Here is a 20,639-nt window from a genome sequence, read left to right as displayed (position 1 = left end):
TGCCGCCTACCCTCAGCCCTCTTCGGTGGGCGATTGCCGGTGGGGACGGCAGAAAATGCGGGCACGCTACAGGAAGTGCACGTCTTCGGTTCTCAAGTATATTTTGGGGCGCGAAACGAACTGGCGCCATCGGCGCTGGAACGATTGTGGGCGTGCATGTCCCCCTTGTCATCCCGCCCTTCCCATTTAGCGTCTCCTCGGTCTTCCCCACCGGTGCTGTACGCTGCCGCTGCATGCATACCTTTGGTCAACTTTGCGCACTCCCCCTCCCCCCCCCCCACACACACACATACACATACATATATATATATATGTTTACAGCGCACCTCCCCCCCTCCTTCTATGCGCCAGCCGCATCATCGCCGACGATTGCACACACACCCGCCCCCATCCCTGTCTCCCTCTGTTCCTCCAAGGCTCCCTCCCTCCTCTGTCATCATCGTCGCCCCGCTTGATTCGTCCACGTCCGCAGAGCACCTCTTAGTGCCGTGTGGAGGAGCGCGAGGGTGCGCGCGACCCAGCTGGAAGTGCGCTCAAAAGGTAAAGAGGCCGCGTTAATTCTCGCGCTGACGTTGGCGGTCCATCCGGAGACCGTTGCCTGCATCTCGCGCACGTTTATTACTGCAACTGTGGCCGTGGTGACTCCCACCCGCTTCCGCCGAGGAGGAGCATTCGTCTCGCCTTCTCTCTTTTTTTGCTTCTCTTCTCTTCGCACGCTGTGTTCGATGCACAACACCGCGGAGAGAAGTCGCTTATCCACCTGGCAGCAGGGGCAGCAGCCACCGATAGGCGATCACCAGCCATACGAGAAGACTGCGCATCACCAACGACAAGGAAGCTACACGCGCACCCGCGGCGGCGCTGCTCTTGGCGGGGAGTCACTGCTGCTGTCGCGGAGCATACGCGGTCAGGCGCGCCCCCGCACTGCGGAGAGCCTCTCCCCTGAGGCCAGAGGGTGCAGGGCGCGCAGCGCCGACGACGGAAACGACTCTCGTGTCCTCCAAAGCGAATTTAACGCGATGGAGGTGCCGCCAAGCCTAGGGCGGCAAGGCGCCTCTTCGGCTTCAACCCATCTCTCGACCGGCTGTCCCCGTACCCCGTCCTCCTCACCCACCGCCGAGCTAGAGATGCCGCTGCCAATAGAGACCCTGTGGAGCAACATCGACCGATACCTCTTCGCTGTTTACACAACCCTGCAGACGGGCGACGAGAGCTCCCTGCGGCCTTTGAGAACCCCAAAGCACCGGATGGGGTGGTACACTGTCATCTACAACGCTTGCAGTGGCGATCCGACGAAGTCGCGTGAGCTTTACGCACGCCTCGCGCTCCTGCTGCTGCACATCCTTGAATCCCACGTCCTCTTCCCCATCCTCCGGCACGTTGACCACAGCCGAGTGCACTTCGTGACAGGCACAGAGGACGACGCCGGCACGCGCAGCAACGGCGGCAGCCCTCAGTGGGGTCAAGGTAGCCGCAATGCCCCAACCGGAAGCGGCACCGCTACTGGCAGCAGCAGCAGCAGCAGCGGCTGGGGCCGCTTCAAGAGCATCGCCACGGCTGTGAGAAGCGCGTCTGTGCACGGGACACCCACCAGTGAAGCGAGCCGCAACTCATCCTTCATGGGAGCTGCAAGTGGGAACGGCAACGGCTCCTTTGCCTTCATGAAACGTTTACTCTACCCCTTGTCGAGCCCGGCCGTGGCTGCCAGAGCGGTGAGAGCGTCCCCGGCGGGTGGCGGGGGTCATCACGCCACCGAGGGCGATGGCGGAGTAGGGCGGCCTCCGCCATCGCCACAGGCGCCGACGCCGACAGGCCCGGCGAACGGTGGCGCGGCAAAGAGCAGCAGCGGTGGAGCCCGCGGCACCAACTCGTTTGCGTGGACGTCATGTTCGAGCATCCCCTTTCGCCCGCGCAGCAGCGGCGCCCTCGCATCCTCGGGATCTCCCGCACCGGCGAACGAGCTCCAGACAGCCTTCGCTGGCTTTGACTGCACCGTGCGTCACTCGCCGGGGGGCCATTCTGCCGTGATGCCCCTCCATCCGCTGCAGCGGATCACGGGTCGCTCCATCGCTGAGAGCGCGCAGCCCGGCGCCACAACGAGCCCTCCGCAGTCCCCAGTGAAAGCGGAGCACGCCCCGCTCACCCTACCGTCGGTGACGAGCCGCCACAGCACCCAGCAAGCGGCCCACGTCTCGGCTGAGTTGAGCCCCCTCACGCGCATGGCACGATTGCTGACTCCCATCGGCGAAAAAGCGCTGCCGATGGCGGCGCAGAGCGCCGGCTCCCCCCGTCACACCCGCGTCGCGTCAAAGACAGGGCGGGTGCTTGTCGACGACGAAGAGGAGGTGCTTTGTGAAGTAAACACTGTCTCTCCCGCAGCGCGAGACTCACTTCGGCAGCTTCAGCGCTGTGGCAGCGGCAGCAACAACAGCTCGGTAGCCGCGCTTGCGTCCTTCAACGACACGGAAGCGGGAAGCGTCGGTTCGCGCACGGACGCTGACGCCGACGACGACTCACTGCACACAATGAACTCTTCTTTTTCTTCCGAGAAAGTGGCGCGTGAGCGCCGGCTCCGCGTTGGCAAATACGCTGGCGAAGGCGCTAATGCCGCGGCGGCGCGCGGCGGTGCCCGTGGCCGCGCTACAGCATGCACCGGTGCAGGCCCTTGCAGCGGCGATGCCCATGCAGTTGGCACGAGGGAGCCGCTGCCGACTTGTGGGTCACCGTTCACGTCGACTCTGACGCCATTTGACGACGTGCCCTCGCCGTTTTCCTCGACAGTGCCGTCCGCGACAATGCGCAGCACCGTCACGACTGTCCCTCCCTCCCCGCCGAAGAGTAATGCAGGGCCCTTCTCCGCCTCTGAGCGTCGCACATGGTCCTCAGACACGAAGACAGCGAGTGACATCTCGGTAGCCGCCGCAGACGACGTTGCCCATGAACTCTCTCTATCGTCGCCAGATGCGACCGTGACCCTTGCCCCGCCTGAGGCCAGCGCGATGTCGGACACGGGATCCACCTCACCCATCCCCCCACCTTTATCGGCAGCGGTGAAGACAACAACCGCGGTGCGCGCCGCTGGTGCCCCCCGCCGAGATGAGCGCCGCTTTAGTCTCTGCTACACATTCCTGCAAGAATGGCACACATTCGTGGTCTTCCGCAGCGTTGTGCTCTCGTGTTTCCGCTATCTGGACCAGTACTACACGCGTCGCTTCGGTATGGACACGATCACGCTCATGTGCTTTAAGGTATTCTATGTGGTCGTCTACGAGCCCCTTCAGCCACTGCTGGTGATTGAGCTGCGTCACCTGATGCAGTATGTGCGCGAGGTGTTCGAGGCGACAGGCCAGGTAGCATGTGAGCAGCTGGGGCTCATCCAAGACACGTACAGCATCATAACGGAGCTGCTACTCCTTGTGCAATCCACCTCGTCCTCGATGGTGGCCCAACAGCCACCACCCCAGACGGGGTCAGGGGTTAGCGGCAGTGGCGGTAGTGGTGTGACGGCAGCGGCGGCCATGCTGGAAAGCTCGAATGCACCCAGCGCCTCCGCCCAACTCGCCACCTCTTCGGCTGCCACTGCTGGTGTAGCTCCGCCCGCGACCGCGGACATGGCAGCCGCGGAGACAGCCGTGCGGGGCTACACCAGCAGTCGTGCTCATAGAACCATCAGTGGCCAAAGTCACAGCCCAGCGAGCAGCGCAGCGAGCACGCCCCGCCAGAACACGCTCAACCCGCCCATCGCTAGCGGCACAGTCACGGCGCCGCCACCGCCTGCCGGTGACGAAGAGCGGTCTGGCGCGCGCCCCCAGGGACTCCGACGGCACCGCTTGATGTCCCTCTTCACCAGTGGGCGCTTTGGCGACGGGCCAAGAGGCGGCAGCAACAGCAGCCGTGACCAGCGTGCCACTTCCACTCCGGTGAGCCCATGGGCAAGTCCGGCGTTGGAGACTGCATCCCCGGCTGGAGTGCCCTCCGCCTTTGAAAGAGAAAGCGGCGCCACTGCCGACGGCAAAGTCGTGCCGCGGCCGCAAGCACAATGTGATGGTGACAGTGGTGAGATTTCAGGTAGAGAGGAAGCCGATTGCCGCGGCGCTAAGCAGCAGGGAAGCGCAGCCGTAATCGGCCGCATCTCTGCGCCCGTCGTGGTCGTGGACCTACGCGGCACGGTGGAGCTACACGATCGCCTGGAAAGCAACACGACCACCCACAGCCTCACCAAGCAGGCGTTGAAGCAATGGGAAGGCATGGCCGCTGCCCGGCGGCTGCACCTCGGCACAATCGTCAAGGAGATCGTGAAGCCGCTGGCAACGATTGTCATGGAAGACGTGGGCAACGAGTACATCGCCGGCATCTACGCTTTCTATCGTTGCGCGCGTGAGGCGCACCGCAGCACGGAAGAGGGCCGGCGCGGCTACGTGGAGTGGGCGGATAGTGTGAAGGAGCTTGAGAAGCACGTGTGGAGGCGAGTGCAGCTGCCTTTCCTGCACGCCTCGCTGCGGTCTGCATTGAACGAGGTGCTGGTTGTGGAGCCGCATCGCAGTATTCTGCTGGATGCCCGCTTCGGGCTGCGTGCAGTGCTGGATGTATGGAGCTCTAGCGTGGAGGCAGCCGGTCTCGGCTTGGCTCCGCAATTGTCAGCTGCAGCAGCGCGGTCTGGTGGTGCAGGAACGCAAGTGTGCGGCAGCCGCGACGCTGCCGCCTTCCACTGGCAAATCGGCAGCGTGGCGGCATTGACGCCGCTCGGGGGTGAAGTAGACGAGGCCGGCCTGCTGGCAAGCCGTGGTGCGCAGCCTGGCGGCAGCAAGGAGCTAGAGGCGTTGACATCGCTCGCGGCGCACGGCAGCCATGCGAGCCACGCCCTGCCCTCGCCGCATCCACGCACAGCTCCCTCTCTCCCCTTCGCAATGGGCGAGGGGCAGGGGAGACCGTCGCAGATATTATTTGTTACCTCAGCAGTGGAAGAGGAAGACGGCAGGCGACACGGCGACCACGGGAGTGGCGCTTTGAGCGTGGCGCAGCAGACAACCGCGGCGAGCAGCGACACTCCCGCCACAGTGGCCGCGGCCACCTCCTCCATCGACCGTAGCAGCAGCGGCTGCTTCCCGGCACATGCCGGGGACTGGGCAGGCAAGAGGGGTGTACAGAGAGAGCAGCCGACACTGGCCACGGCCACGATGCCATGCATGATAAGCGCAACGGGCAGCGGTACTTATGCAATGGGCAAAAAAGTTGCGGCGGGCTCTGCCCTTGCACCTCACCGAGAACTCGGCGGTCAGTCGGTCCTGTCCACGGGAACCGTCGCCGCTGTCGACAGCGGCGGGCTCGTCTCCGCTGAGGGCGAGGGCGGTGTGACAAGTGCGCTGGCCGCGCTCGAGTCGCTTTACCACCTCTTCAGCGATGTCACCGAAGACGAGTGCTTTGTGCTGATGGCCGCCGTCATCATTACAAAGCTGATCCGAGATGCGGCGGATATAATCGAGCAACATCTGCGCGCTGTGAGCGGCTTGGCCTCAGCAGCGTCGCAGCAACCACACCCTCAAGCAGCTGGAGTGGAGCTGATGGCAGGCTTGGTTGCGCTCATGGAGCGCTACACGGAACTCGTAGAGGGCGTGTTCCACAACCATGCAATCGTGCACCGCGCCCTCTCAGACGCGACAGAGGAGCTGATGCGACCCGTCCGCTGGACCCAGAAGGGCGTGCTGCAGACGTCTCAGCAGCGCGCCCACGAAGCACTCATGGCGGCGGCGGCGGCAGCAGCAAAGGCAGAGACTGCCGACGGCTCGCTGCGCGGCCCCGCTTCGAGCGCCGGCGCAGACCTGCCGAATGTGCTGCTCAGCCGGGACGCTCGGCAGGCCACCCTCCCTCTCGTCGAGCTTGCGGCCAACTACCCGCAAGCGGTGCAGCAGTTGAAGCTATCGACGCTGCTCGCCCGCTACGCGGACGCCCTCCTCCAGCAGGAGCGCGGTGGCGGTCGAGTCTTGAGCAGCAAACTTCATAAGCGGCTTCGCCTCGTTGCCCAACTCGTGTCATTGCTTGAGGACAAGGACACATTCCTCGAGCACTACCGGCTGTGCCTGGCGCGGCGGCTGCTCGGCTACTCGAGCGGTCCAGCGGTACCTCACTCGGGAGCTCCGTCAGGGGCGGCATGTGGGGTCGTGGGTGGAAGGACAAAGCCGTCATTGGCTGTGGGGCGCGCCGCCCACGGCTCTTCCGCAGCGGCCTCGCTGAACATGGAGGCGGAGCGACAGCTCGTGAGTTTCCTTCAGTTGTACGTCGGCGCCACAGGCACACATGCCTTCGAGGCGATGCTGCGCGACTACGAGGGAACAGAGCGTACGCGAGAGCTCTTCGAGCAGGAGGAAGCCTACCAGGAACTCCCCGCAAAGATACGCGTGCAGCTGATCACCTCTGCCCAGTGGCCTACCTATGCTATGCCTCCCCTGCAGACGCACATCTCGCTACAGCGCGGCATGGAAGCATTTCGGGCGCACTACGCGAAGCAGCACCCTTCGCGCACTCTGTTGTGGGTCTTCAGCCTTGGCAGCGCCACCCTCACCGTCGAGCTCGTCTCTGGCGCGAAGCAGGTGGTGGCGAGCACAATCTTGGCGACTTTGCTGTTAGTCGTCAGTGACGCCTACAACGCGGAGGGGGCAGACGCGGGACAAGGCGGCGCGCTCACGGGGGCGGAGCTCGCTCGCATAGTTGGACTGCCTTTTCACTATCTGCGGGCTCACCTCCACTTGCTGACGCAGCACCGCGCCTTTCACCTCCTGCAGCGCATTCCGGCCAACAGCGGCACGGGCAGCGGCGGTGTGGCGACAGCAGCGACAGCTCCCATCATGGAAAGCGACGCTTTTACGCTGAACCCGTTCTACACACATAAGCTGCGTAAGATACACCTGCCGCTGCCCAAGACTCGCCCCACAGGCCTGCCGCCGGGCGATGCTGACATGTTTGGCGGTGGGGTCCCGCTCGCCTCTCGGCCGGACCCGCACGCGACGCCGTCTAGCTCAGCCTCGAAGGTCGCCACCACGCCTGTTTCAGCGAATGCCGATGAAGACGCGGCGGTCGCCCGACATGTGCAAGCGACGCGCCGGGTGCTGCTTGATGCCGCCCTTGTGCGCATCTTCAAGAGTCGCCGCGTCGTGCTCTTTGAGGACCTACTCCAGACCGTAACGGCGCACCTATCACGCCAGTTCGTACCCTCGCGGCGTGATGTCAAGGCACAGTTGGAGGGACTCATCGACCGCGACTATGTGAAGCGCAGCCCCGATGACGCGAACACGTTCATCTATCTATCGTAAGCGCATCGCATCCCTCTGTCTCGCGCGCGTCTCTCGAAGCTGAAGATCGTCGGTGAGCAGGCGAGTGGGAAGGGGAGGCAGAAAGTGTAGGGCGGTCAGACGAGTAGGCGGTGCTGGTGGAGATGCCGCATCAGCCGGCCGCCCCCACCCCCTCCTCCCTCCCTCCCTCCCTTCCGCTCTGCGGCGCCTCCTGCAGAATCTTGCTCTTCTTTCGTGTATCGTGAGATGAAAATAGGTGCATAGCACCGTGTGTGCGCCCGTCCTCTCGCAGCCGCTGCGTGTGCCTAAGGGGAGGAGGAAGCATGTCATGCCGACTGCATCCGATCACGCCCACACACACTCGCGAGGCCTCTCTCTCTTTCCCTCTTCCGCTATCCCCTTCCCTCCCTCACGCCTCCCAGACTCTGTTGGTGTTGCTGTTTTTTTTTGTTACTGTTGCTGTTGTTCCTGCGGCCGCCTCCTCTGCACTATTTCATTGGCTGACATACGCGCTTGTGCTTCGCGCATCGGCGAGTGCGCTACCGTGCATGTCTGTGGCCGCCCTCACCACCGCCATCCCGAGCCCGCACCTCTTCACCTGCGCACTCCGCATTCCTCTCTTTCCCTCGCGATGGCAGCCGCGCGCGCGCGCTCTGTGTGTGGGCGTCGCGGCGCATCGGCGAGTAATTGCTCTGTGCCAGTGCCACTGCTTCTGCGATGTGTGCTCCTCTCTAGTGCAGTGGGGGCCGTGGCAACATGTACACCGCGCCCGCGCGCACGCTCGCCACGCCCCCGACTTTTGTTTCCTTCACAGCACGCTCATGAAGGAAACGACCTCTGAAACATACGAGCGGGCGCAAGACGGCAAGCACGTGAAAGTGAAGTCATCCTGAAGTGGCGCGATGGTCGCCATCGCACTTCACGGAGAGGGAGGCGGGTGGGACTGCCCGCACTCATGGAGACAGGCACTGCGCTTGTTGTGCACAAGTGCCACCTTCCACGCCGCCCCTTCTCTCCTCCTTCCTTCCCGTTCCGAGTTGGGTAACGTCATCGGCCTCTCGATCAGCGCGCGGTCTTCGCAGCGTTCCGTTGCCACCCTCTGTGTCGGTGCCTTCGGGCCGCTGTGTTAGGCATCATACCGCTCCTCTATTCTTGTCACCTCTTCTCCCGTGTCTGTGGCCCACGCACCCACTCCCCTCCGCCTTCCCGTCGCCGCCTCCTGCCACCCTCCCCCTACGTCCAGTGAGCTACGCGGCGAGGTGGTCGTTTCTGTCGCGCCAATGCCCTGTGCGCAACAGGTCGCCCACAGAATCCCATCTTGGCTCTCCCCTCCCTCACCTGCCGGGTAGCGGGTACTCGGCGAGACGGCGTCAAACGCACCACCACCACCAGCAGCCGCGAGTGCGGGTGGTGGTGGTGGGGGCAACAGAAACGTGTGCACGTCAACGCATAGGAAACTAGCACACTAACCTAAGGCATCGTACTGGCGAGGATTGTGCGAGAGCCGTGCCGCGGAGAAGTCAGCGGCCTCGTAGTCTTCCCGGAGACACCTCTTCCTCCTCCTCCTCCTTCCCCATCACCTCCTCTCCAGCGCGCCACGCGTCACCCACCGGCGATGACGACCCTCAGGACGCCGGCACCGCTGAGTCACTGTTGGCATTTTGTGTGCCGCAGTCCACCCCTGTCCCCACAGACCAGTAGGCGGTCTCGGCTCATGGAGCTATGGCGAGCGAGAGGGTGCCAAGCGTGCAGCGCCCCCGCGCCACGCGCCCAGGGGAGCAGCACCCGTCGCCGTCTCGCTGCGTGCGTCGGCAGCACCTCATGCCACGTTCTACTCCTCAGCCATCGAACGTGCGGCTCCTCCTTCACCTCGTCGCCCCCATCGTGGAGACGGCGTCCATCGTCAGAAGCGGCGGCCACCGCAACCGCTGGAGAGCCCGAGATGATCTCACTTGACGCAATAGAGATTGAAGTGATGAGCACTGGGGCATCCTCGTTAAGGGTGCGTCATACACCGGCGCACACTGAGGCTCTCTCTTCAGAGGAAATAAACTATGCTGCACAGCAGTGCTGCTGTGCTCACCCTCAGCGGCAGCGCGACGTGAGTGCAGCAGACTTCTTCACTGCTCAGCTTAGCTCCACTTTCCCTGAGGGTGATCACGAGCACAACCACGACGGCACCTCGACAGGGACCAGCGCAAACTTCGTCAGCGGCAGCGGTCGCAGGGAAGTCGGCGCATCGCTCGGTGCCGCTCAGCAGTGGGACTACTGCGACGTTCACACAGTTGACACATTTGCGCGAGGGCGCATCGCCAACTTTGTGCGCCGCATGGGCCACAGTGACAGGAAGCTGTTTTGCGTACGTGTCATGACGCCGGCCGAGGCAGCGGTCATCACTGGAAGTGCGACAGGGCCGACACTCTTCGCAGCGACGTGTCAGCTGCCGCTGCCGGCACCGCACGGCTCGCGCGTGGCCGAGGGTGTTGCAGAGGACGCGAAGGAGGCAGAAAGCCTCGCCGCTATGCACGCGGAGCGTGTGTGCGACGCGCTCGGCGTGCAGCTCTTCCGCCTGAGGACAGCGCAGCAGAAGCACGCAGACACGGTGCGAAGGGAAGAGGGCCGATACGCTCCCTACCCCGACGACCCCGTTAAACCGCTTGGGACGCCTGTTCCACCTCCGCTGCGTCTACTGCGCACCAACGCTGCGTCGGCACGGTCGTCCGTCCCTGCGCAGTGGCCTCTGTCAAAGGTGCCGTCGGTGCCCGAGAAAGTGCCGCAGACCAGCGGCGCGCGGTCATCGCCATCAGCGGAGAGCAGTGTCGGGGACGGCAGCTCAGCATCCGTCAGCCCCGCCGCTGTTGGCGGCAGCGTTGCGCCGCACCCCTCCGCCGGCCCCGCGACGCCGGCAGGCAACTCGGCGAGCCCTGACCCCACCAGAATTGTCCTACGCCGCCACGACCCCCTCGACGACTATGTCAGGTTGGTGTCCCACTACACGGACGAGGAACACGCCGAGCGAGTGCGGACGTACGCCAGCAGCGCCTACTACCCCTGGGTGTGTCAATGGGAGGGGACGGTCGTGGCAGAGGTGGACGCCAGCGCAGCTCCAAAGGCTGGGGCCATGAGCAGCGATAGCACAGTTGCCGCCGCGGCCATAGCTACCACGGTGGGGCAGACGTTCGACCCCACTGAAAACGGCATGTGGGCGATGGTGAACGATCGCGATGCACGTTGCTCCCCCACGCCACAAGACGCGCTCGTACTGCCTATCGTGTACGATGGGCCCTGCGCAGAGGCGCGCCTCACCGACTACTACCTCCAGCACAAGTCGACGCTCAAGCAGCACCTCACGGTGCGCTCTGCCTCAGGATCAACGAGAGGTCCACAGCGCATGGTGGAAGCGGAGCTACAACTGATGGGCCTCCCCATTACAGCGAAAGGGAAGGCGCAGACAGAGCAGATGGCCATCCACCTCGCCGCCATGCACGCAGAGCTGCTGCTGGATGCTCTTGGGCATCCGCTCTTCCCAGCTGACCCTCATCGGCAGGCGCGGCACGCCGAGGTAGTGGCTGGCTACGGGCGGTGGGCCATGAACCCCCTCACTGGCTGCGTCACGCCACCCAACCCGCACGAGGCGCTCCCGCTGCCGCTGAAGATCCAAATCGGGACCGATGAGGTGTGGCTGGGGCCGGAGGCACGACGGCACCTGGGGCACCGCTGGTCAGACTCGGAGCATATCATTGTAGCGATGCAGCAGCTGAACGCGCAGGCTGTGGAAGAGGTGGAGATCAACCCGCCAGCGGAGCTGCTCGAGGAGGCGGAGCGGATACTTGAGGAGTGGCAGGCCCACGTCGCGAAGAGTCGCTTCACACACCTTTTTGTGCTGCTCGACATGGAAAGCGCCTTTCAGGCCACCACCGTTCTGCCGGTCCCGCGACAGTTCGGCATCCGAGGTGGCCTTGGCGTTGGGAAGACGCGCAAGATGGCTGTCCAGGTATGTTCTTTGCACGCACTCGACACCCTGTGCGCTCTCGGCGTCCCCCTCTGCGTGGACCCGGAGCAGGAGCGACAGTACCTGCAGCATCGTGCCGCACTCGGAATGGTACTGCAGCGCACCCTGCCCGCTACGGATGGGTCGCTGATGTCCGCATCGGGGGCGAGTGTCCGCAGTGTGCCGCGCTTGCCAGCCTACGTTGTGGAGGGCTCGCATGTTCGCCTCTTACCCCGCATCGCCGACACGCTCCACGCCATGCAGCTGCGCATTCCGCAGGACTACTGCCTCTTTGGTGGTGCCAGAGAGGAGGTACTTCTCGAAGTCGGCAACCAGGTGCGCACGGCCGTGCAGAACTACCTGCAGACATTCACGGAGACGCTGATGCGCCGTCGCAACATCCAACAGAGAATGAGACGAAAGAGCTGTGCGCGAACCAGTGAGCCGGACCCTGAGGTGGCGGCCGGCGCGCGTGATTCAGTGACCGTCAGCGGCAGCGATCAGTGCAGTCAGACTCCACCGGAAACGGATGCGGATGCGACTGGTGCCGGCAACACGCACGGGAGCACCTCGCACCGACCCACCTCCACCGCTGTGAAGGACAGCATCGCCAAAACGCAGGCATGGGCCAGCCAGTATGCGATGAACTTCCTGCCACACACCATCATCAGCGGCCTCGGGAGGTATGCTACCTCACATAACGTCTGCTTTCTGCAGGTGCCGATCCCCAACGACGCGCGGTCACCACCGCCAGAAATGCTGCACAAGATCGACGCCTCAGCCGTGTCATCGCCTCCGCATGCATTGATGGGGCCTGTGTACGCCATCGCCATCGGCACGTCGCTGAAGCGCAAAGATGCCGAACGCGCCTGCTATTTGCACGCCGCTTCCATCTTACATTCCTTTGGGGTGGATGTCTTGCTGCAGTATCCGCGTGGCCAACCGCGGACGCGCCACGCCCTCTCGTTCGCGGACGTGGCGAAGTACCTCGGAGAAGGGCCGCTCGTCATCACATCCCCCTTCCTCTCTGACGGCACGCTGCGCGCCCCGACAGCGGAGGCCGCCGTTGTCGAGCCGGCAGAGGCGGCGACGCCTCCTCCGTTGGAACGCAGACCGGAGGCCGCCAGCGTGTTGCCCGACTCCCCAGCGCCACCGCCGGGCTCCCTGCACACACCTCGGCCTGTCATGCACGCAAACATGAAACTGTTCTTGGAAAGCGGTCGAGGCATCACACTGCCGCGGAGGCGAAAGCGTCGATCGAGCAGTGTCTTCTGAGAGGGCAAGGCGAGAGAGCTGTAGAGGAGGAGGAGCGGGGCGAGGACGGGCCCATCTGTTGGTCAGCGGCAGGAATGTGGCCCGCGCGTGTTGTGAGTGCTGTGCGCTTCGTTTCGGTTTCAGAGAAGGCACTGCGTGCGAGGAAGAAGACTGCTTAGTTGGAGCCAGCGGGCTGCCGCGGTCAGGAAGAGCGGAGGGAAGAGGCCGCCACTGCCGAGGCGCAGGTCCCATGGGCAACTTGCCCGGGATGTGAAGCGCCTGCGGCTTCTCGACAGGAACGACGGCCTTCCCCGCCCCCCCCCATCACTCTTCCCTTCTTTTACCTCGTCTCGCATGTTGCCGATCGGCCCTTCAGTGGTGCCAGACTTGGCGGCTAGAGGCGCCCAGGACGGCGGCGCGCACCGACGTCGGACGGAGAGCCGCACATTAGGGAAGATTGGGAGCACACAAGAAGCGAATCGGCGCCCTTTTACGCGACCATGACTGTCTGTTAGCCGCCGGGGTGTACCAGGGGGCGGAGGGGCAGGCGCGTCTGCCCCATGCGCAACGCAGGCCCACCCCGGCACGACCCCCCCACACACACACACGCGGATCTAATTTACCACGCCGTATCGTTCGACTCCGCCCTCTTTCCTTTGGCTCTCGTGTTTGGGCCAGTCGAACTCAGCGCCCCTCTCCTCTCCGTCCCCTCCTCCCTCTGTCTCCGCGGGCACGACAAGCTCGCAAAAAAACATCTGCAGCGCTGCAGCGTACGCTATGGATCACTGCTCCCTGCCGCGCCTTGGGTGCACTGTCACACCTGGCTCGGCCCTTTCGGGTACCCGCTACGCGAGCCACATCACACGCGCAGCCCGCACCATGTGCTGGATGCAGCTGGCGGTCTTCACACAGTTTCCGGTCGTCCCGTCGCTGGCCGGCACGCAGGTGCAGAACCGCCAGGATCTGCTCGCCTCTACCACCGGCGCCGGCGCCCCCGAGGAAACCAGGCTATATCTTCAAATCGAGCTCTTCGACGATGAGTGCCCGCAGCTCTGCGCAAACTTCCGCCGCCTTTGCAGCGGTCAGTCGTCGACACGACAGGGGCAAGTCTACTGCTACCAAGGCCTCTCCCCGAGCTACTGTGGCACGTACTTCCACAAGATCATACCCTCGTACTGCGCCCAGGGGGGTGACATCACCATGCGTGTGAAGCCCGGCGGCACGAACAGCTACAGCAGCGCTGGGCACACCTGGCTGCCGGATGAGTTGAAGAAGCGACGCCATAACGAAATCGGCCTCGTTTCCATGGCCAACAACGGTCCCAACTCCAACGGGTCGCAGTTCTTCATCACCACCTCCGCGGAGAACGAGTGCGCCTTCAACGGCCGTCACTGCTGCATTGGACGGATCGTGCGCGGCCTCGACGCATTTATGGCGCTCGTCGCCCCGTTTGGTAACCTTGAGGGGCACCCGTCAAAGTATGTGGTAGTAGTGGACTGTGGCGAAGGAGAGGCGCCAACAACGATGTCGGCATCGTCATTGATCGCTGCAGCATCCCAGGTGTCGATCTCTATCGCAGAGACGGAAACGATACCAGCGTCCCCCGCGGCCGACACTCTGCCCGAGGCCGGAGAAGGAAGCCCTACAGAGCTGGCCTTAAGTAACTGGGAGCGCACGCCCCCACTCCAGCTGCAGGATCACCATCCTCACCAAGCCGCGGATTGCGCCGGAGTGGCAGCGGCTCTGTCCCCGCCCAAAGCTGTTGCAGCCTCGGCGGCCGCCTTGATGGCCCATGGGCAGCCCTTGAAGAGCTCCATGAAAAAAAAATTGGCGGCGGCGCTGAGTGCAGCCGAGGCTCGCGTAAAGCACGTGACGTATCAGGTGTGAGGAGGGGACGCAGGAGCGGCGGCGGCCAGATCAAGATGGCACATGCTTTCTTCTTTTGGCACCCCTCATCGTACGCTTTTTTTGTGCATCCACCAACCACACATACACACACACAGGCGCACAGGCACGCACACGCGCTCTCTACTCGTATGCCTTTGTATAGTGAAAGCGATATGTAAAGTTCACCAGAAAGCGAAATTCTGTTCACGTCCCGGTGCATGTGTGCTCGTTTCTCTGCGCGAGGGCTGCGTTGGCGTGGCGTTGCCGCCGACCTCGAGCTGGTCGTGTGCGTGAGCTTGATTGCTCTCATGGAAGGAAGGAAGGCGAGCGAGGGAAGGGCAAGGGGGGCGCACGGGCGCGCGCGCGCATAGGCAGAGGCACACAGTCGTGCACAGCTGTCCCATATGTGTGAAGCCGATACCGACATGAGCACCCGGCACATACCCGCCTCTCCTTTCCTCCTCCCCCCTTCCGCTCCTTTCTCCTGTCGAGTGGAGGCGGTATCGTATGGGCGCGTATAGAAGGTCACGCGACTGCATCTCTGCCACCGCCACCGCCACCACCCGCCCCCTTCCCCACGCTCGTCACCATCCCCGTTACTTTTTCCCTTTGCGAGTGTCACCGTCTCCCCGCACGGAAGCACCACCGTCGCCACCACCGCAGCGTCGTCTTGCAGCTGTCGAGAATTCTTTTTCGATTGAACGGCAGCGGCTCACCACCCGGCGCTGCCGTCGCCTTCCTCGCGTCCTTTAACCTGCGTAATTCATCGCTGTCGTGCGCGTTGTGGCTGGGTGAACTCTGTGTCGGGGCTATTCGTGTAGGCATGCACGGCTTTCCCTCCCCTCACACACACACACACCACCACCACTCGCTCCTCTTTTTTTTTCTCATAGCGGATGCACTGTCACATGCAGCAAGCCTGACGGTAAAGTTATCTGCGTCTCTTTCGATCCCCTTCGCCCCCACCTTTTCCCAGCACACACAAGTGCGTCCACACAGCGGATCACGATCACCCCTCTCTAAGTGCTAATCGCCTTCAAGGCCGTTTTTTTCCTCTCTGAACTGGACGTACCCTCAGGCAGTCTGCTGTCAGTTCATTCTTATTTCACTCTCTTGCGTGCATACAGGGGCGTCTTCGCTTCCGCTGCCTCATCACACCCTCCCCTCTCTCTTCCTCGCTCTTCTTTCATACCAGCGCCACCGCCGTGATCATCTAAGCCTGCGGCCGGGCTCACACACACACACACACGTGTGGTGGTGGTGTGAGAACTGTTTGGTGCTTTGTTGTTGTCATCGGCGCTGCCCACGCTGCTGTCTACTGTTTACGGCCGCTTCTCATCGTCTCTCCTCTTCTTCTCATCTATCTATCTGTCGCTCTGCTGCCGAATGAGTGGGTGTGTGCCGTTAACAGTGTGTCGGCCCCTCTCTCACCCTCTCTCCCTCCTCCCGTTTTAGCTGCGAGTCCGTCGCCAATGAGCACCCCGGACCCTTTACCCGCCAACGCCAAGTACGATGACCAAGGCATCTACCTCTCCCTCATCGTTGGCAGTGTCTTGCTCATCGTGCTGGGCGGGTGCATGGCGTTTCTCTACTACACCCCTGTCCTCTGGATCAAGCGGTTCTATCGTCCGAACCACACCGTAGAGCCAGCGCCGCTCTGCAGAACAGCCCCTGCAGGGGCGCAGCGCGTGGGTCGGGAAGCGGTACCCGAGGCGGCGTCGCCGCTCACGGACGCTCCCTTTGCCGAACATACGATACGCCCGCACGGCAGAAAGGGTCACTCCGTCAAGCGGCGCAAGCGGCTCGGCATCAGTCTGCCGTTCCTATCGACCTTCTTCCTTCGACCAACGTGGCAGGACTGGATCAGTATCGAGGAGCCGTCGCTTTACGACCGCAAAGACAGCGCGCTCTCGCCGCTACACTACCAGAAGCCCTTGCCACCGCCGCGGCATACGAGCGATCGCGCGTTCGTACCGCTGCAGGCGACGTCTTTCTCCCCCAATCGCCGCCAAAACAGGAGACCCTTGGCGCGACCGCAGCCGGAGGGTGACGCGCGAGACGTGACCTCAGCTTCAGCGGGCTCCGCAGTCTACTCTCCTCGAAGCGGTCCTCCCTTGCGGTCTTACGGGGCCGTGGACGAGTTGTGCAGTCGGCCCAGCTTACCTGGTGCCTCAGGCGGCGCGACAGACGCCTCGGCGGCGCTGCCGAAAACCGCCGTCGACCCCCTCGTCGCCGTCTACCTCTTCACGCTTAAGTTTTTCTTCTCCCTCATGTTCCTCGGCGAAGTGTTCACCGCGTGGATTATGGTGATTGCCCAGAGCGACAACTACATGGAGCGCACCCTCATCCAGCGCGACATACACAACTGCACAGGCCAAAGCGCCAACCAGACCGAGTGCGAGCTGCGCAAGCCCTACTGCTACTACCGCGGCGACGGGCTCGGCTGCGGTGTCGTGGCACTGCACGGCCTCTATGACTTGACGGTTTTGAACATTCACCCGAGCAGCCGGCGGTGGATGGCGGTGGGGAGCCTGAACCTATGCTTCTGCGTGGTGCTCGTTGGCCTCTCACTCTTCTACCTCAGGAAAGTCGGGAGCTACGCGGAGGCCGTCATGGCGAACCAGATGCGCCACGCACTCGGCTACCGTGTGGTGTGTGTTCGCGGGCTCGACTCCACCGGCATCTGCACCGAACACGCCTTTCGGAAGGCGTTTCTTCAGCTCTCCGCCTACTTCCCGAACGCGACGCCGTCCCCCTCAGCTCCGAACTCGCTGGCGGCGACGGCCGCCACAAGTCCTAGCGGCGGAGCCAACTGGCAACGTGGCACGGGGACCAGCAGTCCACCAACGAGGCTCGGTGGCAACGGCTTGGACGAGGCGAACGACAGCGAGGACAGCTACTTCGTGTTCGAGTGCCCTGGGCTGAACTGTCTCTTCTCCACCGCTGGGGTGCACTGCTACGTCGTCCGCCGCGCCGACGCCGCCTTCACGCAGGCGGGGATGGTCGAGCAGATTTTGATCACACGTGAGCCGCCGTACGGAACGCTCGAAATCATCGCAGACACGGAGGAGGCGATGGCAAACCTGCAGGAAGCCATCGCCGACGAGAAGGCGATGCGGCGTCGCCTGGTGCTGCGGCACCAAACGCAGGCATCTGCCACGACGCGACGCGGCAGCGGTGCCCTTTTCCCGCTACGGCGAACGGCAAGTGTGGTAGTGAGCAACAGCGACAGCATCCCGGACACAGCCGTGGCTGTGCACGTCAACGACGCCGACGACGGAAGTGATGCCGTGCTAATGATGCGGGCCCCGTTTCCCCATTGCTCTGAAAAGATGCCGGCCGTGCTGTACTACGAGGCCATCTTCTTCCGGTGCGCTCGCGAGATGAATCTGGCGCTGGAACGGGTGCCGCAACAGCAAGGCGCCGGCGCCGCCTTCGTCGTTTTCAAAGACGCACTCAGCGCATACGAGTTCGTGCAGCTCTTCACGGCTCGCTTTGGCGGTCTCTTCTCGCCTCTGACCGCCACGATTGCCGGGCCGCCAGGGCGCATCTTCCAGAGCAGCCTCACCGCCGGCCGCTGCGCACTCTGGGTGCGCTTCCTCTTCATCTTTGTGCTGTACGTCTTCCTGCTCCTGACTTGGTCCATCCCCATCACTATTCTGGGGTCGCTGGATCAGCTGTCAGAGATTTCAAGCATCACGCTGCTGCGCAAGTACGCCGAACTGCCGAAGTGGTTGCGGTCGCTGATCAATGCCTACCTGCCCGTCGGCGCACTCGCCCTCTTCAACATTGCCCTGCCGCACATTATACGCTTCATGGTCCGCGCGATGGGCGCCTTCAATCGCGCAGAGTGCGACGGCGGACAGCTCTACCTGCAGTACGTCTTCATGGTTGTGACAGCCGTCATCTTTCAGGCCGCCTTCCAAGGCGCCGTCAGCCGCCTCGCCGACCTCCTCGCCAACTCCGACCGGGACGCCATCATCAATTTCTTCGTCTCGTGCATCTCGCCCAGTAATGGCTACTTCTACGCAAAGGTCATCACCGCCACTTGCCTGTCCACGTGGGTGGACCTACTGGACCCCATTGGGATACTGAAAGCAATGCTCCTCCGCGGGCGAGCGCACGTCCAGCGCAACTACGACGCCCTCTTCCTCCCCTGTGAGTTTGAGTTTCCGCGGCTCATCAGCTTCGACTTGATGGTGCTATCCATGGGTCTCCTCTTTCACATGACAGCGCCCCTGCTCGGCCTGCTCGTTCTCTGCTATTTTTTTGTGCGTTACTGGAGTCAGCGCACGAAGCAGTGCGACTGCTACCGCCCCACCCTGTCCCCGGCGCACGACTGCACCGACTTCGGTGTGGCGGCGCAGGCCATCCGCTGCGTCATGTGGCTCTACTGCTTTTCCGAGACGTGCGGCGTGCTCCTCATGAGCCTCCGTGGCCACAGGGGCGGCGTGGTCATGTGCTCGCTGGCACTGAGCACAGGAGCGGTGCTGACGGCCTACGTCTATGTGCAGACACGCAAGTGGACGGCATCGCTGGCGAGGGCGCGGTATTACGCGCGGAACGCGCATCGCTTCTACAGCCAACCCGCGGCGGTGTCGGCGCCGACCGTGGCGACGCCGCTCCAGGGCTGCCCGACCCAGCATGCCACGCCGGCGTTTGGAAGCAGCGCAGGAGTGAGCAGCCAAGCTGTAACCCTATCCTCACCGGCCGTCCCAGCCGCTGATGCCTCTCCCTCTCAACTCGGCGCTTGCTCCGATAACCCCTACGAGAGTGAACACGACGCAGCGGAGGAGGTCAGCAGCCCCAATCGCCGCAACAGCGTAGTGCAGGAAGAGGGCGCCCTCGACAGCTACGAGCACGTCACGCTGCAGCAGGTTCTGCTCGACACCACTCGGAACCCCTTCTTGAGCCACCTGCTGCCCCGTAAACCGGGACTAGTCATGCGCTACCAGCCGAAGCATCAGCGACTCGCCTTCATCAACGCTGCAGCTGAAGTGCGAGCGATGAAGAACACGGACTTCGTGGTCGAGCGGTACTGGGATCGTGGGATGACTTGGTTTGAGGAGGATGCGGACGCGCACAGGTACCGCGACTTGGACGAGGAGAACAGCGGCGAGGATGTAAACGGTGGCATGACAGATCGCGAGAACAGCGACAGCGATGCCACTGCGCTCAGCCGCCTGCAAAACAGCAGCGATGACTCCAACCGAGGCAAGGGAGTCGCTCTCCATGCTAAGCGCACACATCTGACGGAGCGGCATCATGTACCGTCAACTCAGGCCTCCGCTACGGTGCCAGGAAGCACGAGCGTTGGGTCGTTCATGGCGGCCGCCGTCCCCATGACCGACCTCTCCAGCTTCGTGCCGGACAACACGGAGCAGACGACGACTGTTGTGGCTGTCGCCACACCTGTGATGGGGACGGGTGCGCACGACAGCAGCGCTAGCACTCCACGTCGCAGTCACGCCTCCACCGCGCCGCCGCTGCGCAGCTACGAGGAGCAGCGAGTCGATGATGGGCTGGCGCAGTCACTTGTGAGGTCGAGTTTACGATCAAGTGACCCATCCTCGCGGCACACGACACCGGAGGGTAGTGCCATCCACTGCGCCGCGGCTGAGCCCGTCGCTCAAGAAAACGTGCCACCGCCTGCAACGCTGTAGCGGAGGCGCTACGCCTCCGTCGACACACACACACACACACGCGCGCGCACACACAATAGCAAAGATGGGAGATACGGAATCGAAAGCGACCGGTGACTGTCAGCCTCGCCGGGGGCATCCCTTTCCACACTGGTGCCTTCGCGCTCGTTTCCTGCGCGGGTGCATCGACGTCGAGGGGAAGCGTAAAGAGGGCCAAGACACACCGCCATCACCATCACTATTTGCAACGCCTCCACTCAGGGCCTCTCGCCCTCACTGGTGCCTTCGCTGACCTCTTACCACTGTCGTACACCTCAGCGCACCTCCCTCGGCTTTCTTCATTGGATCCCATATCATATCAGCACAGAGATTTCGTGGAATACGCTAAAGAGAAAAAAGGGAGTCCAAAACAAATAATGTGAGCGAGGAGGAAGTGCATGAAGGCCGAGCGTCGTGATATGCGCTGTGGCAAAGACGCGCTAACGGCATGGTCTGTGTCAGAGGTAATGTGCTCGTACACAAAGGGGGAGGGAGCGAGCAACAAGGAGCGGGGGGGGCCATGGCAACGCATGCCATTCA

The 20,639-nt window shown here is 63.2% G+C and overlaps 4 protein-coding genes across 4 annotated transcripts; all 4 read left to right on the top strand.

Moving 5' to 3' along the window:
* Positions 1-725: 725 nt before the first annotated feature.
* On the top strand, positions 726-7,307 carry LSCM1_05766 (uncharacterized protein; the record flags this gene model as incomplete). The annotated part of the gene is made up of 1 exon (XM_067323209.1): positions 726-7,307. One exon carries the CDS (start codon positions 726-728, stop codon positions 7,305-7,307), a length of 6,582 nt encoding a protein of 2,193 aa, XP_067179844.1.
* Positions 7,308-9,228: 1,921 nt separating this feature from the next.
* LSCM1_05765 (uncharacterized protein) lies at positions 9,229-12,552 on the top strand (the record flags this gene model as incomplete). The annotated part of the gene is made up of 1 exon (XM_067323208.1): positions 9,229-12,552. The coding sequence occupies one exon, from the start codon at positions 9,229-9,231 to the stop codon at positions 12,550-12,552; it is 3,324 nt and encodes a 1,107-aa protein (XP_067179843.1).
* A 756-nt stretch (positions 12,553-13,308) lies between these two features.
* LSCM1_05764 (uncharacterized protein) lies at positions 13,309-14,418 on the top strand (the record flags this gene model as incomplete). Its single annotated transcript, XM_067323207.1, has 1 exon — positions 13,309-14,418. The coding sequence occupies one exon, from the start codon at positions 13,309-13,311 to the stop codon at positions 14,416-14,418; it is 1,110 nt and encodes a 369-aa protein (XP_067179842.1).
* Positions 14,419-15,890: 1,472 nt separating this feature from the next.
* Positions 15,891-20,081, top strand: LSCM1_05763 (uncharacterized protein; the record flags this gene model as incomplete). Its single annotated transcript, XM_067323206.1, has 1 exon — positions 15,891-20,081. The coding sequence occupies one exon, from the start codon at positions 15,891-15,893 to the stop codon at positions 20,079-20,081; it is 4,191 nt and encodes a 1,396-aa protein (XP_067179841.1).
* Positions 20,082-20,639: the final 558 nt, after the last annotated feature.

This window comes from Leishmania martiniquensis, chromosome 16 (genome assembly GCF_017916325.1).
Source record: "Leishmania martiniquensis isolate LSCM1 chromosome 16, whole genome shotgun sequence".
NCBI classification, from domain to species: Eukaryota; Euglenozoa; class Kinetoplastea; order Trypanosomatida; family Trypanosomatidae; genus Leishmania; species Leishmania martiniquensis.
Note: the sequence above shows the minus strand (reverse complement) of the source record. Positions and strands in the feature narration are given on the sequence as shown.